The sequence below is a fragment of the Haliotis cracherodii genome, unplaced genomic scaffold, assembly GCF_022045235.1.
Source record: "Haliotis cracherodii isolate W230 unplaced genomic scaffold, xgHalCrac1.p SCAF_13, whole genome shotgun sequence".
NCBI classification, from domain to species: Eukaryota; Metazoa; Mollusca; class Gastropoda; order Lepetellida; family Haliotidae; genus Haliotis; species Haliotis cracherodii.
In genome coordinates this window covers 27,895,319-27,914,676 of record NW_027266268.1, presented here as the reverse complement: position 1 = coordinate 27,914,676, position 19,358 = coordinate 27,895,319, and the positions used below count along the sequence as shown (strand labels likewise).

Here is a 19,358-nt window from a genome sequence, read left to right as displayed (position 1 = left end):
GGTGAAGCAAAGACTTATCAGCACAAAATCTAAATTTGGTAAAATCTGAAAGTCTAAAATCCTTGGATTTACGAGATAAAATTCCTGTGAACATAATTGTTTGTCTATTTTTCAGTTCATGGACGTCAGTTGCCATTAACACCCATTCCGAGGAACTAGAGAGGAGTTTGTTACCTTCTGATTAATGGCGTCAGCGTCAATGCATAGAATGATTCTTTTTAACTTAGGCAAATACGAATCATAGTCGATTGTTTTTCTACTATTGTATATGTGTTATGATGTTATGAGACCAATTAGAAGATGACGAAAACTGTCTCCCTCTCACATAGAGTATTCGCATGCCTAGGCCACAACAAACAGATGAAAAGTTCTTTGTATAGTTTGTGAAGGAGACGGAAGGCGAATTGTGTTTAAAAGGACAACATGGCGTCTTGGCGGAAGACTGATAGGATGTTGACCTTTGATAGATCTCAGCATCTGTTAAAATGATCAATTGTTGAAAAGAACACAAAAAACATAGATTATTCGCTTCCCTTGCAAATTTAGCGATTGACACGCTCCGCGGTCTGAATACCAGTGCAGGTCGCGATGATGTAATGCGTTCCGATAAAGGTATCATTACATTGAGATTCTGATCGTAAAATAGACTTGTATTAAACTTCCCATAACTGACAATTTGCAGCCGCCACTGCCAAAATCAGAATTGACATATTGAGAGGAGAATACTTGCATACGACTACTGAAGCCAATTTAAAGTATATGAAATATATTATTTCTAAAGAAATCTGTATCCGGGGAACGCCATTACTTGATTGCAGGATCTGATCACCGATAAATCTGCAACAAATCATCTTGGAAGGAACACACACTAAATGTTTCATTCAGAACACATCGGCAAAGTCCCGTTAAAGTCCGAGGTATCCAATGTCACAAGAAAGAAGTCCCGATAGCAATTGTTCGTTCTACCGGGAGTGCTTCCGGTTTAGTCTATGAGAGTACACATCACTCGGATAAGTTCGGAACATGATATACTCGACGTGAACATCTTCACGTTCACAGAGTATGCCCATTCACATCACAATCATGTCTACGGTGAAACGTCACGCCTATTATGAACACACTAGTTGTATCTCCACCAATCGTAGTACTCGAGCTTCTCGTATATCCAATCAAGGTAGCTGGTGACCCGTGTGAATACATTAGGGAAACCCCGCGCGGAGCAGTTGTTGATAAGCCATGACATGACCCCTGTCACGTGGTACCTGCCGCCGATCTCGCACATCAGAGGACCACCCGAATCACCCTGAAAAAGAACCAGTCAGAGAGTTAGCTACCGTTACTCAGAACAGAACTATGTTGGTCAACATAAAATTAGTAAACGAGAGCAGACCTACAGCAAAATCGTCATGAAATTTGTTAGTAATGTGCATACATATCATTTTCTTACCTGCTTACCTTCATGAGACGACTCGTGAAGATCCGGGGTAGAATAGGTCTTCAGCAACCCATGCTTGCTGTAAAAGGCGACTATGCTTGTCGTTAAAGGCGACTAACGGGGTCGGGTGGTCAGACTCACTGACTTGGTTGATGCATGTCCTCGATCCCAATTGCGTGGATTGATGTTCATGAAGTCAATCACAGGATTGTCTGGCCCAGATTCGATTACGCAATTGGGATACGATGATATGCATTTAACCAAGTCAGCCTATGCCGTTAGTCGCCTCTTACGACAAGCATAGTCGCCTTTTAACGCAAGAATGGGCTGCTGAAGGCCTATTCTAACCAGGATCTTGACAAGTACACACTGTTGTTTAGAATTCTATCAGAATTGTGAATTAGAATATACTAACAGATATATTGGCTTATAGGAAACAGACACAACGACGGTTACAAATAATTGCAGCCTGCAAAGGCAGTCATGATCGGTAATAATATCTTGGAATGTATTACCTGACTATATTCATATGGAATGCATGCAAATAACATTTCTATATGTTTATCATGACGATAATATATTATTTACGTTTTGTTCATAAGTCACTTTTTATGGGCAGGACTTTCCAGATATTGATATTGTATTTTACACACCATGATGTCCAATACAACTAAACAGTCGTACATATATTTTAATTGTGATATTAAGATGTTACTGGAAGCAATAAGCTAAGATATTGACGTGTGGCTTGTATTTGTGTTACATATAGATATATTGCTTGCTCGGGTCCTGTGTTTCATCAGCGTTGACGTCTTCAGGAATTGGCATAAATGATGAGCTGTCATATCACTTCATGTGTAAACTGGGGCGGTCGGGCAGCCTAGTGGTTAAAGCGTTCGCTCGTCACGCCGTAGACCCGGGTTCGATTCCCGACATGGGTACAATGTGTGAAGCCCATGTCTGGTTCCCCCGCCATGATAGTGCTGGAATATTGCTAAAAGCGGCGTAAAACCATACTCACTCACTCACACACTCACACACTCACTCACTCATGTGTAAACTATCGTTGTTTTCTAGTAATCGTTTCCTTCCTCACTTAGCGTGGAGACACTGGCCACTCTTACACTGGTGAATAATCCCAATCTTTGGAGAAACAATGGCATAGGTATATCACTACAACAATGGCGACATTTGTCAGCAGGCCAGTTGCCAGTCATTATTCAATCTGAAAGAAAACTCGATTAATACGACGATGGGAGCATCAACTAAATTTAGTAATTAAAGAAGTGATGAAGATGATAAAGCGCCACCCTAAGACACATGGTATTATCAATAAATATTAAAAATATTTAAAACGTTAAATATTTATTAATATTAATTCCTCGGTATTTGTATATTTCAAAGAAACGTTGACATTATTAAATATTTTCGATAATATTCTTTTTTTAACGATTGAAAAAGGTATTCTATTTCAATAGCTGGGGCCCAGTCGTTTAAGGCGCCGCAATGTGCTATGCAGAGATGCAGAAACCTATGATTGTGGGTTCGAATCCCGGTTCTGCTTGGTTATGTTTCTAGGTTTGTCAGCACCATACCCGTGCTCGTGGGTTTCACCGAAGGGGTAAACGTCTGTGACCTGCATCACTTCGGTCTTTCCTCCCACATGAAGCTGACACGCCGTGACTTAACTTGAATAATGTTATACGCGGCGTTAAACCCATTCACTCACTCACTCACTATTTCAATAGTTGTTTTCATGTTACGGTTGCTCGTTGAACCGACTGCGTTACGTGACTTACGTAACATGCTCCGGTTTCTCCGTATCCAACACAGACTTGGTCGTCCAGCACGTGGATACCCACACGTCTCCACATGGACGAACACAGCCAGTTGGGCAGGATGTCCACACCTAGCTCGTTCATGGCGTTCTCCTGACCCCCAGAACCTGGAACAATGAAAATATGTTGTGTCACATATAGGTATAACGTTCTCCTGACCCCCGGAACCTGGAACAATAACAAGATGTGTCACATATAGGTATAACGTTCTCCTGACCCCCAGAACATGGAACAATATCAATATGTTGATTCACATATAGGTATAACGTTCTTCTGACCCCAGAACCTGGAACAATAACAATATGTTGTGTCACATATAGGTATAACGTTCTCCTGACCCCAAGAACATGGGTAAATAACAATATGTTGTGTCACATATAGGTATAACGTTCTCCTGACTCCCACAACCTGGAACAATAACAATTTGTTGTGTCACATATAGGTATAACGTTCTTCTGACCCCCGGAACCTAAATAAATAACAATATGTTTTGTCACAAACAGTTAACATTATTCGAGGCGGTTCAATGTGTCACCATTACCTCATATGATGATGTTACAGCGTCATGGAACAGATGGGCGTCCATTTAGTTGATAAATGACACAAATAACAAGAAATGTGACTATCATATTCTTGCATTACAAAATTTATATCATGGAGTAGCACCAAGCATGCTCCCATTTCCCCATACACACACCATCCTCGTTGGTTGGTTGGTTGGTTGTTTAACGCCGCACTCAGCAATATTCCAGCTATATGACGGCGGTCTGTAAATAATCGAGTCTGGACCAGACAATCCAGTGTTTGATATCATGAGCATCGATCCACGCAATCGGGATCGATGACATGCATCAACCAAGTCAGCGAGCCTCACCACCCGATCCCATTAGTCGCCTTTTACGACAAGCATAGTCGCCTTTTACAGCAAGCATGGGTTGCTGAAGACCTATTCTACCCCGGAATCTTCACGGGTCCCACCCCCGCAGTTGCCAAAGATGGTTGAAAGAGTAAAACGGGGATCGAAGGGGTAACGCATGGCTGACACTGTACCATTCCAACCAGAGGGCGTTGGTCGTTGTTCTGTCGACCACTGGTTTGGTTGGCCCCAACTCGAATATGTACATTCTACTGTAGTACAGCTGGAGTGTAGACTGTAGAGTAGAATAACAAACACTAGCTTCCGCGTGTGTTGGGTTTGTTAGACCTACTCACCTCTAGTCTCGCCCCAGCCGCTGATCCAACACTTGGAGTTGTCAAGCAGAGACAGTTCCTCGTCCGTTGGAAGGCACGCTACACGAGCTTCGCCGGAAGTGACGTCAACAGGCTCGTCCAGTTGTAACATAGCGACGTCGTTGGGAAAGTTGCTGGTTCTGATGTAGCCAGGGTGCTGTGCAGGAGAAGACAACACGTCAATACATATACAGCTACGTGGACGACACACATATCCCATCAGTGATACGTAATTCAACCTCCATTGTTCAGAAGCGTCTTCTTTATGCATATTGGGATATTTAGTAACTTTATTACCTACGAGGGCAAACATATCGGGGTTCATAAAAAAATCATATGTGCCCTAGGGTCATATCACGTCACGAGACAAAAGTGTATTGTTTCCGTCATCCGGACGGCATTGTTGTCATTCAAATCTTATTGTGACGTGGGGTCGGAATAACGTCACACTCGAAAAGACATCAAAGCTGAAGATTGTTGACGTCATTCGACAAATTGTGGTTCCGCTGCTGTTGCGACTTGCTGTCCTTATAGGTAAACACTAAGATTTGTCTCTGTATGTAGACATCTTCGGTAATAAATAGAACGTTATATTCGCTGTCACTCGGGAAATGCCGGAATTAGACACTCGTGTCGTAAACATAGTATGACATGAATACTCATATAATATCCTCTATATATTACATATCAACCATAAACATTTTTGTTCACATGTATTGACATTCATATTGTTTAAGCTTCATCTCGGCCAATACCTTGTTCTCATACAGGCACTCCACTTATCTCGAATACAGATAACACCATATGTTTGCGCTGGTTCCAAGTCTTGGAGCTATGTGTATTTGTAATTGTTTTTGCGAACACCTGGTGTTGTCACTAATTTGTAGTGATCCATTCATGTAACTTTCACCGCTGTTTTGTATTTTACGCCCCGTGGAATCTGTTTCGGCAGATACGCGAGACTGAGTATTCCCTGACGTTGGCGCAATGTTGTTGTTGTTGTTGTTGTTGTTGTTGTTGTTGTTGTTGTTGCATTTAGTGTTTAAGAGGTCGCCTTCTGCCTAAGCAATTTCGGCTGACCTGTCCCTCTTTGGGACTCCTGTGTGTGAGTAGGGTACACATATCTATTGTGAGTTTGGTATTCACATAATTCCTGTTTTTGCATTGATATGATTTCTATTTTCTTATATTGATATAATTTCATGTTTATCCTTGGCTGCTCTGTTTATATCCGTTCAAGTAGCTGTCCATCTCTCAGAAATAGAGCTGAGTTTGGCCTTCGCTATTGCATCTCTTTGGCTTTAGGAGATCTATGACATATAGCGGATCTGACTGCAATTCTTATTTTAACCTAGCCCGGGCTGGGGCATGGTCTTGACATTCTAGTAACACGTGATCAATGGTTTCAGCCTGACTGCAAGATGAACAAACCTTGTCATAGTGCTTTTTCTGACCGAGTCTGAGGCGTGAGATAGCAATTTCAATTTTCCTTTCATTTGAGGATGAGTTTGGCTTTTGTTGTACCTTGGGTATTGGCGTAATGTGTTAAGCAACTTCATATACCCCCTTGTGTCTAGAAGCTACAGCGCCCCGTTCCGCCCAGTGTGATGTCTCAGTATACGAAATGTATCCTCCGACCGCCTCCCATGTTGGTACAGTACTTGACAATGTTGGCAACACGGAGGACACGGAGTAGGACTCATGCACTGGTTTAACAAAGGTGTTAACAAAGAAAATATCAACCAGTTCCACATGCCGAGTATAATTGAGTTGTTTCAACAGAGATTGAGGTATTGGGCGACAGCCTACTTAAACAATCCCCACTGACCTACTACTGTATGTGTGTTTAACACGCATTCTTTTGCGAGATATCTGAAACATTGAGTTTGTTGAGCTCTGTTTGAAGCATAGTTCATTGAGTGATAGGTGTAGACAGTTTTGTTGGTTGAGCGACAGGTGTAGACAGTTTTGTTGGTTGTGGGATACGCGTAGACAGTCTTATTGGTCCCAGGATCACCTTGGACACCTTGTCTTCATGTCTTATGATAACGTGTTATGGCTTGAGGTGAGGTGAGGTGTAATGAGGTTTCACGTCGCGTTAAAGAATATTGTGTGTGGCTGCTTGTACTGGTCCGGACTAATTTTATAGTGCTAGTCCACTGAGATACCATGCCGCAGTTTAACATGAATACCCCACTCAGACACAATATACTGACTCCTAACCGACCAGTCTTGTTTTAGCCCTTTAATCCCGAGCGTCAGACAGGGTAACAACAGGTACTATCTTTTAACGTCTTTTGGTATGACGCGGCCGGGATCGAACCCCAGACCTACCGCTCTCCACGCGGACACTGTACCACTAGACCACTGAGACGGTCTTGATATGGCTTGAATGCCCTATACAGTCAAATCTCTTGTAAAAAACCACGCTGTAACTGTGACAGTCACCAGGTGACGGTAGGTATAATGCCAACACTTGTTTACAGGGATGTTTATAGCTTCATTTATAACTTACTATACGTATCCTCCCCAAGTTGTCTGGAATGTTGTGCCATAATTCATACAAAGTCAAATCGTTATGCCACAACAAGGAAAGTATACCAGATAATGAAAATCTAAACACCAAACCTCTATTTGTATCCTGCTCATACTCCTATCACATACATGTAAAACAACAACACCCAAATAGAATAGACGAATTCATAAAAGCAAATGATTCAATTGATATAAACTTCCAAAATGTGCAAAAGATGAGTAGGTGGTGGGGTGGCCTTGTGGTTAAAGTGTTCGCTCGTCAAGCCGAAGACCCGCGTTCTATTCCCCACATGGGTACAAGCCCATTTTCCGGTATATTTTCCCCACAATATTGCTGAAATATTGCTAAAAGCGGCGTAAAACCTTACTCACTCACTCAAAGATGAAGACTTAGAACATTTTACATCATTTGTACATACGGCTGTTCTACGTGACTTTTCTCAAATAGACTTGATTAGGATTCACTGATGGCTCCAATTTAATGCTGAGGAACAGAACCCACTTGAATAGAACCGATACTCCTGGTCTAATCTACCTTGAAAGGGACCCATGTGAAAGGTTATATATTGTTTTTGAGAATCAACAGTCGGATAGTATATTTGGCACGTTGAAGAACCTGTCCGGTTCAGTTACAAAATATCTTCCATATCGATTTATATCACAGTAACGGTTATAACGAACATTCTTATAACGAACTACGGTTATAACGAACAAAAAAACGTGGTCCCTTTGAGATCGTTATTACCGTAGTTTTCTGTATATTATATAACGTAATCCCTTCAGCTTGATTTACAACGCCTTCCTGTCCATTGAGACAATGAGCCATCTACATACAAGTACCCTTTTACAAGACGTTACAATAAGACTTTTTATATTTAAACACGACACATCCCGATCACCTGTGTCGCTTCAAGCCCGCGCTAAATCCACTAGTGTATATAAGTTGTTGTCGGGAGTCAGCACCTTCATTCAACGCCAAGGGTATTAATACGCGTGGTGTGTTTGTGCAGGGATGTATAGAGAGTACGGTGAGCTCATGTAGGGCTCCACCCATTGGCGGTGATATGGCGGAAGAGGTTCCCCGGAGAGAAGTAACACCTCCAAAATCCGTCTTGTACATATAGATACTTGCATATTTCACACCATTCGATTTGTTTTCCATTTTGTTGAATGAAGAAGGATGTTTGACAGCACCTGAACGTCTTACTGAGAATAAGAAACTATGCTCGTTGGCAGCTTTTAATTGAATCCCAAATGACACCGTTTCAACACCTGGCAAAGCAATTCCGTGAACAATTACACGTAAATCAAACGGTTTTTTACAACACTACAAAGGAATTATGGATTGACACTGACGTAAAACCTCGATTTGAACTACATAGTTAGCAAAATCATGAGTAAGTGAGTGACTATTGTGTTACGCCGCTTTTAGCAATATTCCAGCAAAAGACACTAGATATGGGCATCACACATTGAACCCATGTATGGAATCGAACAAGGGTCTTCAGCGTGACGAGCGAACGCTTTAACCACTGGGCTACCCGACCACCCCAAACACATGGATAGAGGCAGAGACAACTGTACTCCTTGTTTATGTTTACCATCACTAATGCTGATAATAATTTACTAAAACAAGAGAACAAATAAAAGTGGGCTGTGTAAATAACCTGGTTCGCATCGCATCTTTGTCCGATGTTATTGCTAATTTGGACTTGTACCATATGTCCAATGCTTTTTCAGGTGAACAATTGACTTGTATTTGCATGTGTTTGTGATGGTGCCACGGCTGGGAAAGGATACGTTCACGGTTTCGCGTACACCTGGTATCATCACTGTTTTGTAGTGATTCATAAACGCATGTTCATGATATAGTCGGAATCGTAAAATGGACTCTGTTTCAGGTGATGTTTCTTTATATGGAAATTGTTCTTGTCGCTTATATTTTCACCGAAACACACATACCTACAAGAGCTCACGTTATCGTCGGAAGATAACGACGAAAAACAAACCCACTCAGTCTTTAAGCATACAATACATATCAGTGGAAACATTTCAAGTTTGTAATTTTGTAACAAAAATTAAATTATGTTTAAGTTAACTTTCAAACGACATGGTTCTTCTAATATGGCAATGAATCAACCACGAATACGCATCTCCGAGCTACTAGACAATAAAACATCCCTTATCATTCTGTTTGTAGTCTTTGTGTATAGAGTAACGACCTGTATCTCAATGCATTAACACAGGAATTCATGACTATCCCTTAAAGGTCGACTTAGTCATACGCCCGCGTGTGCAACGTTGTTGTCCAAATTGTTGAAATTTGGGTTAAACTATGAAGCTATTGATTAAAAGTTTTAACTTCACCATCTACTCGTGTTAAGCGTTTGAATTCTCTTAACACACGTGTGTAAATAACAAAGATTCACCGCGATGCGTTTTATTAGAGCCGTTCAAAGAATTTGAATACTCCGGAGATGAAAGTGTGAAGGTGATTTTGGCTCTAAACCAGGCAGTTTTTCAGCTCTTCTCCGGATGATATGAACCAGTGTTTCCAGTATTTGAAGAATTAGCATCGGAACATCAACAAACATGTTCAACTGTCAAAAGTCAAAGACGGGAATTAGAAGTCAAAGGGGGGTATTTGAGGTCAAAGGTAGAGCTTAGGGGAACAATGAAAGCTGGAGATAACGTTGTAATGAAGGCTACTGATTCAGGCAACAATTAACGCTGTGAAGCCTCGTTGTCGTCACGTGACACCTCTGATGTGGTTATATTCCTATTTGTCCACACTTTGACGTCACAATGCTTCTAGCTTTGTGCTGACAGTAAACAAATATTTTTTCGACAAAGTGATAATGATCTGTTAATCGTTTGTTTACGTGATTGTCGTTAGTTATCTAACCATAATTCATGTTTGACTTGCCTTTGCATGTGTTTGTGACGGGTGCCACCGTTGGGGCGGGATACGTTGACTTTTTTGCGGACACTTTGTGTCATCACTATTTGATAGTGATTCATATGATGTAGTCGGAATAGCACCATGTACTCTCCTTTTAGTTGATATTTATTTATATTTTAATACTATTTTATCAGCCTCATCATCATCATCATCATCATCATCATCACAATTGGCGGTGGGGTAGCCTAGTGGTTACAGCATTCGCTCGTCACACCCGAATACCCGGGTTCGATTCCCTACATGGGTACAATGTGTGAAGCCCACTCCATGTGTCAAGCTGGAATATTGCTAAAAGCGGCGTAAAACCATACTCACACACTCACCATCATAAATACTTGGCTTCTAAGCACGGGTGACCTCACTGATGGTAAAGGACATGTAATGTTAACATATTGTACTGAGGATTCTGAGGAGTAATTCCTGATTTTAGAACCAAATTATTAAGCATAAATAGAGTGACAGCTGAGTGACAACAGTGTTTGATATGAACATAAAACCTCCTGCACCGGTGTGTTCAGAAACTCCCACACCTACCTGTTACATTATACAGTCATTGCCAGCACACAATAGACAGGTAAGGAATACTCAATGCAGCGTCTTAGTGTTCACCTCGTACCTTCATGACGCCATAATACTGCTATGACGTGAGAATTGTCTCCTCAAACCGCTGATACTGATATCCGGACCACGGTGTCGTAGGTACATGTATGTGTGCACGTATGATATATTATCACATGGATATAGTGTTCTGTGTTAACAGTATGTTATCTTACGTATCCGTGTCCTAAACAGTGTATGATCATGACCCCCATAAACTGTTCTGTCACGGCATGGCACCATGTCCCAAATAGCCTCCCGTGAAAGAGGCTGAGGCTTTGTTACTCACACAAACAATCTACACATTCTCACCTGTGACAGACGCTAAGGCTATGTTACTCACAACAATCTACACATTCTCACCTGTGACAGACGCTAAGGTTATGTTACCCACACTGACAATCTACACATACTCACCTGTGACAGACGCTAAGGTTATGTTACTCACACTGACAATCTACACATTCTCACCTGTGACAGACGCTAAGGTTATGTTACCCACACTGATAATCTACACATACTTACCTGTGACAGACGCTAAGACTTTGTTACTCACACTGACAATCTACACATTCTCACCTGTGACAGACGCCAAGGTTATGTTACCCACACTGACAATCTATACATACTCACCTGTGACAGACGCTAAGGTTATGTTACTCACACTGACAATCTACACATTCTCACCTGTGACAGACGCTAAGGTTATGTTACTCACACTGACAATCTACACATACTCACCTGTGACAGACGCTAAGGTTATGTTACTCACACTGATAATCTACACATTCTCACCTCTGACGGACGCTAAGACTTTGTTACTCACTAACAATCTACACATTCTCACCTGTAACAGACGCCAAGGCGATGTTACTCACACTAACAATCTACACATTCTCACCTCTGACGGACGCTAAGGCTATGTTACTCACACTGACAATCTACACATTCTCACCTGTAACAGACGCCAAGGCGATGTTACTCACACTGACAGTCTACCTGTTACTGACGCTAAGGTTTTTACTCACACTGACAATCTCCACTTTCTCACCTGTAACAGACGCCAAGGCGATATTACTCACACTGACAATCTCCACTTTCTCACCTGTAACAGACGCCAAGGCGATATTACTCACACTGACAATCTACACATTCTCACTTGTAACAGACGCCAAGGCTATGTTACTCACACTGACAATCTACACATTCTCACCTCTGACGGACGCTAAGGCTATGTTACACACAATAACAATCTACACACACTCACCTATGACAGACGCTAAGGCGATGTTACTCACACTGCGATCTACCTGTTACTGACGCTAAGGTTTTTACTCACACTTACAATCTACACATTCTCACATGTTACAGACGCTAATGCTATGTTACTCACACTAACAATCTACACATTCTCACATGTTACAGACGCTAATGCTATGTTACTCACACTAACAATCTACACATTCTCACATGTTACAGACGCTAATGCTATGTTACTCACACTAACAATCTACACATTCTCACCTGCTACAGACGCCAAGGTTTGTTACTCACACTGACAATCTACACATTCTCACCTGTAACAGACGCCAAGGCGATGTTACTCACACTACAATCTACACATTCTAATCCGGGACTGACGCCAAGGTTTGTTACTCACACTGACAATCTACACATTCTCACCTGTGACAGACGCTAAGGTTATGTTACTCACACTGACAATCTACACATTCTCACCTGTGACAGACGCTAAGGTTATGTTACTCACACTGACAATCTACACATACTCACCTTTGACAGACGCTAAGGTTATGTTACTCACACTGACAATCTACACATTCTCACCTGTGACAGACGCTAAGGTAATGTTACTCACACTGACAATCTACACATACTCACCTTTGACAGACGCTAAGGTTATGTTACTCACACTGACAATCTACACATTCTCACCTGTAACAGACGCTAAGGTTATATTACTCACACTGACAATCTACACATACTCACCTGTGACAGACGCGAAAGCTATGCTACTCACACTGGCAATTTACACATACTCACCTGTGACAGACGCTAAGGTTATATTACTCAAACTGACAATCTACACATACTCACCTGTGACAGACGCTAAGGTTATATTACTCACACTGACAATCCTAGCAATCCTCCTGTACATCTCCCTTCCTGATTCCACTTCCAGGTTGTCCTCGGACAGAACCACTCGCCAGTTCCTGATGTCTCCATAGAACTGACTGTAAGTACAACATAGACAACAGTTAATGCACTTATTAATTTATTTACAGATATTCAAATTAAATCGAAACGGCATTTATTATGACAAGCAGACCCTCGAATCAACATATTTTTCATACCACATGGTCATAACTAGGTGCACAGTTGTACCAGAGTGAGTTAGTGAGTTAGTTGGGTTTAACCCCGCTTTTAACATTATTCCAGTTATATCGCGGCGTGTCGGCTTAATGTGGGAGGAAAGCCCGAAGTGATGCAGGTCTCAGACGTTTACCGCTTCGGTGAAACCCACGAGCACGGGTATGTTGTTGATAAACCTAGAAACATAATCGGGGCGAACCGGGATTCGAACTCATAATCATAGGTTTCTGGCATGCCCAAGGGACGCAACTCTGTGCAGCGCCTTAGACGACTGGGCCACCCGTGCCCCCTCAGTTGTACCAGATGTAAATATAACATAAAACAAACAAACAAACAACACAATGGTTAGAAGAAACACACAATTTACACATTCCTTGAATCTGTCCCCTGTTTTCACTTGAACCCCGTTCTAAATGAGATCCCTTGATTTAAGCATGTCAGGATTAATGAATTATTGGCATGTTGCAAGGTTATGTATGTATATAGGCATTTCTCAGAGTTATCCATTGAAGCAGAGGTTCCGGATTAACAGGGGTTTCTTTGTCATATCGTTACCAGAGGGGTACCATGTATTTGACGTACTGAATGTGGATAATTACACACATTTATATAAAACAAACTGTTTAGAAGACCAGATGTCGGTACATATTGATCAACCATGGTCTTTTGATTATTGATGGAATATTGCTAAAAGCGGCGTAAAACCACACTCACTCACTACTGCTGAACATTAACTTGGTAGGTATCCATCCAACCGTACGTCTTCGTTGTCCATATTTGCAAACAGTATTTTTATATATCGTAAAAAAAACGGATAGAAAATAAAGTATTCGATAGAAACATTTTGGCATTGACCATACAAGATTTCCATTGTTCTGTACGAATTTCAATGAACTAGTCAAGCTAAATAGGAATACGCCAGGCACCGAGTGGAAACTCTATGCCTATCTTTACAAACACAGCCAGGTCCAGTCTCTTTACCATGGACAACGTGGAGCAGAATGACGTCATATGCCCAGTAGCCCAGCAAAGACCGTTACAAATATCACACTTTTTTTATCATGTGGAACACGACTCTTTGTAGACAAACCACGAGATGATGAAAAGTTGTTCAGTTTTACATGTCATGAATCAAGTTGGCCCATGCTGCACGTGTTGTTTTTTTTATCTCGCACGCTTTGGTCGAATTCCTTTTATACCGCGACACACTGCATTGTTTCACTATAAGGTATCTTGATGTTTTCTTATTATCTATGTAATGAGTCTCTGGCCAAACCACTTCTCGGGATTACTTGAGATTTACTGTAAACTCTGACATTCGACCCCTCCTGTCAGGGTTTACAGTCTCAAGTAGTAGGAGAAGTAATACGTGAATAGCCGGGGTAGAATAGGTCTTCAGCAACCCATGCTTGTAAAAGGCGCCTATGCTTGTCGTAAAAGGCGACTAACGGGATCGGGTGGTCAGCTCGCTGACTTGGGTGATGCATGTCATCGATCCCATTTGCGTGGATCGATGCCCATGATATTAATCACTGGATTGTCTGGTCCAGACTCGATTATTTACACACCTCCGTCATATAGCTGGAATATTGCTGAGTGCGGCGTAAAACAACAAACTCACTCACTCACTCACTCACTCACTCACTCACTCACTCACCCTAGGAGACGTGGTTTCTCCTTTACATAAATGACCAACCACTGCACAACAGCCTCAGCATAGACACATATGAGAGCATAACAAATATGACGCGACATAAACACCTCCACGTTAAATTGCAACGATGGTCTTCATGTCCACCAACAACAGACCCGCGCCCTTAATCCAACAACAGAAGGGTGATTTGTAAAATATGAAACTGAGCTAAAAACGGATCAACGAAAATATGTGTCTGCTGTGGAATTAATACTGTCACGACCGTCGCACGTGACTTAAAATGTTATCAAATATTGCACAACCCACGACGAAGGGGCACGTAAGGGTTACACGCATGAACTGGTTACACACCCCTTCATGTGCACGATGTCGTGGCAATGCCGTTCATGACATGTTCTGTTCATGCGGGATTATTGCAACAGGTGTCTATATCGGCAATACATGTCAAGGCAACAGGAACCGTCGTAAAAACAAGGCAAAGAGGTTATTTGCTTTACGTCGGGATGTCGACTTTTTGTAGTTTCCTTTTCAACGTCTATCTCATCATTGAAACCAATATTGTCATCTATTGATGTGTTTACTTGAAATATAGCTTTTAAGCGCAGATATTCTCCGCGATTTACAAATATCCTTATAACACGTGGCATTGATATTTAAGACTTAATGCCAACAAATATAAGCCCAGATATTCTTCGCTATGATCATATATGCTCACGACACGAGACACTGATCGTTAAGGCTTAATGTGAGTAAATTTATACTTTTTCAAAGTCTCCATCATGAAGAGACTGTCATGAATTTCTTTTTCTTCTTCCAAAGAAGACATTTTACAAATACTAACTTGGGAGGTGAGGTGAAATAAGTTTTCACGTCGCGTTCAAGATTATTGCACTTTTATAACGACGTGCATGTAAGTGTGCATGTGGCTGCTTGTACTAGTCCGGACTAATGCAGGTTTTATAGTGCTAGTCTACTGAGATATCATACCGAGATTTAACATGAATACCTCATTCAGACACAGTATACTGACTCCTAACCGACAAGTCCTTGTTTTAGCCCTTTCATGCCGAGCGCCAGACAGGGTAACAACAAGTACCATCTTTTAACGTCTTTTGGTATGACACGACCGGGGATCGAACCCCCGACCTTCCGCTCTCCGACGGACGCTCTACCACTAGACCACAGAGGCGGTCACTAACTTAGGGTATAGATTTAATATAACATATATAATTTTAAGAGAACAATTCACGAAAATATATCATTATGATTGTCCAAAAACATGAAGATATAGAATAGATTTGAAAGGTGAAGAAGCAAATAGATTACGAGGGGTAATCATACTCCCAGGGAAGTATTTTCACGTTAAATAGCTCAGGAATCTGGTGCATATGTTCTGTTGAAAGATCTGATCTGCGACCTTTTTCACGTTATGTAGATATTATCTGTGTCGTAAGGTCACGATAAGTAGACATGATCTGCGACGTTTTTTACGATAAATAGATATAATATGCGTCGTTTTTTCAAGTCTCGTAGATATGATCTGTGCCGTTTTTCACGTTAAATAACTCATGAATTTGGTGCATATGTTCTGTTGAAAGATCTGATATGCGACCTTTTTCACGTTAAGTAGACATTATCTGTGTCGTAAGGTCACGTTAAGTAGATATGATCTGCGACGTTTTTTACGATAAATAGATATAATATGCGTCGTTTTTCAAATCTCGTAGATATGATCTGTGACGTTTTTCATGTTAAGTAGATATGATCGGTGACGTTTTTCACGTTAACTATATATAATCTGCGACGTTTTTCACGACAAAGCACATACATAACACCTTGTAATCTAGGTATATAGTCACGCGTTGGTGTAGAATCCTCTCTAAACACTCCATATCCCCCCTCGAATCATCAATGAGGAGACATATTTATATGTTGAAAGTTAACTTCCTTGAAACTGCGTTGTTTCTTTGTTCAAGAATGGTGTAAATATGTTTACAAATGTATACAAAAGATTGAGACCCTTTCATGTTGAGGTCCTTTAAGCTCCATTTGTGACAAAATCGATCACTCTCAGGAAAAGGCTGCAGCGTTGAAAGATTATCTGAAACTTCCCTCAACCTGCACAGCAGGAAACACAAAATCCGGAACTCGGAAATAAACGAAAGCAAACCAAACCTCTGGTTTAAAGACCATATTTACTTTATGCTGAACATTGTTGAGTGATAGGATTGTGAGAAAGGTGCAGATGAGGACAATACAACCATGTGTGGCGGGTGATGCAGAAAATATTGGTCAAAATGAATTTTGCATCATGTTTTACGACAAGCTGGTTATCCTTAAAAAACGAAGTCGTAAAACCCCTATTTTTCAGAACGTATGTTTGAACCAGCAACCGAAAATTGACACAACGAATATCCTATTGCGAATTGTAACCTAGGATGATAATCACGTACGTTCGTTTGATACATAAAAGTAGGCAATTATCAAAACACGATGATCGAACATCAAAGTTGAATCCCTTACTCCTGTGGTGTATTCATACTCCTAACTCCGCCACATGAAAAGGAACTTTGTATAGACATGATTCACAACGTAAGCCAGTATAAACAACGCATTGTTCACTTCATCTGTGTCGAAATGCGTTATCAATAGATGGTAGACTGCCATTTACCGATGCAGCAATTTGCCATATTTAACTCTTTCCAAAATGCCGTATATTTAATTACTGGACACGCCATTTACATAAATCAGGTAGGCAAGTGTTCCTGCATTACATGAATTAAGGGCTTGTGAATCAAGGTAAGTACAGGGTTAGTCACATCTTCCCGAGGCAAGAGAGTTAACTGACTCTTAAAGTCCAGCTTCCACCCTTGCCGAACTAGGCTGGTATTATGGAGTTACATTTTGGCTGGACTAACGAGTCTATGCATAGTCCAATCAAAATCGCGCTCCGAAATCGGAATCCGGTTCGTAAACTCTCATGCAGATTTCGGTCCATTGCAGGATTTGCAAAGCATGTGCACCTCCAACTCGTTGTCAGCAGATTTTTTCCAAATCTTTTCATGTTTTTAAACAAGGTGCTCACGTGATTTGATGAATTTCGCGATGTAAGACCCGTTTTATCACTTGATTATCGATCAGATCATCTTGACTGGGCGCAGCCATTTTGTGTGAAGGAAACGCAAGTGATACGTGAGGTGGAATCTGATTGGTCCATAGGAGAGGCTTAGAAGGAACATAACTGGTAATAGCCACTGGTGGCGCTACGATGAAGCTGACACGCCGTGATAACTGGAATACTGCTAAAAACCCAACTCACGCACTCCCTTAAAATGAGTGAGTATGAGTGTATAAACCTCGAATCTCAGCACGTAAGAAGCCTGGTAAGGCGAGTATTGCAACTCCATGTACAAAAACTAAGTGACAGTCGATCATCCTTGTTTTCTTTTGCTGATTTAAAATCTCTTCTGAATACAGTATGCTGTTTGCCCAGAAAACAATGGCTGTTACCCTCATTCCATTCAATCAGATCCTCCAGACGAAGAAGTCGTCATGCCAATCGACACTTAAGCAAATAATCAAAATCATTTCTGAAAGGGCTCACAAACAAGGTTTCTGACAAACAATAAAAAATTCTCCGTGGATGACATAATGGAAATATTCTGTTTCTAAATCAGCACAACAATGAGCACCATTACGATGCTGATCTATATTCCGAGGTATGTCTGTTCATAGCAGCACATTCAAGTGATGACAACCTGCAGACATTTTTAAATGGATATTCATGCCTGGTCTCTTTTTATAGGCATATTTTAACGGTCTCGCCAGCTTCATGAAAAAAAACGTATTATCTAATTTTCATCAGCATTGTCTCGTTATCACCAAACATTTTCTTGATAGGACAATCCATGTCCGACCAGATCCCTTCAATGGGGTCCCTGCGTTTACCCGATATTTCTTCAAGACGTCTGTGCCTTAAAAATTGTCAGATATGTTTACACATTTAAAAATCGAAAGGTATCCATCAGACAGAATACCCGACATTGCATGGATTAAGGACATGCCGCTTAGAAGAGACTTGTTACAATCGATGACAAAAAAACAGGGGAAAAAACGGCATGGCCTCGAGAAAGGAATAAGGAGGAACACTCACTCCTTTTCATAAAAAAATATTCTAACAGACGTCTTCTCATTCCAAACGCTTAACTTGTCTCCACATGAAGTGTTCCCTTTCGAAGACATTAAACAACGTGTTTAGGATATGAGTTTTATCGCAAGGGAACGATAACCCAAAGCATATCGATTTGGACCTGTCTGTCATTTGTAATCTTGCAATACGATTTGTAATGTGGTTCAAAGACTCGTAAACCATTTACTCACAAAATATACTCCAACTAAAAAACTATAACTTATATTTGCATATGATACGCCTCTTTTAATATGTTATAACTGTGCGTATATACAAGTTTATACGAATACATTTTGTATAATATATATATGTATAACGTCAACGGCAAATATTAACCTTTCTCAACTACCAGCCAAAGTAACCAGTCTCAATTACTCGTTCAAAACAGATTCCATTGGGCATAAAAGACAAAATAACGATGGAACTTATATCAATAGATCAGTGAAAATCCTGGCACAAAACATCAGACATGCCAGTATATTACTCTATCATAGAATTAATGCAGGCGAAGAAATAAGACCAAGCTC

The 19,358-nt window shown here is 41.0% G+C and overlaps 1 protein-coding gene across 1 annotated transcript in view; it reads right to left on the bottom strand.

The window, feature by feature from the left end:
- Positions 1–1,120: 1,120 nt before the first annotated feature.
- Positions 1,121–19,358, bottom strand: part of LOC139459134 (serine proteinase stubble-like) — a 75,960-nt gene continuing 57,722 nt past the window's right edge. The window contains exons 3-6 of the mRNA XM_071240586.1: positions 12,744–12,849; positions 4,486–4,660; positions 3,235–3,380; positions 1,121–1,303 (exon numbers count right to left, since the gene is read on the bottom strand). Of these exons, the coding sequence (XP_071096687.1) occupies positions 1,121–1,303; positions 3,235–3,380; positions 4,486–4,660; positions 12,744–12,849 (610 nt within the window). The remainder of the gene's footprint in view (positions 1,304–3,234; positions 3,381–4,485; positions 4,661–12,743; positions 12,850–19,358) is intronic.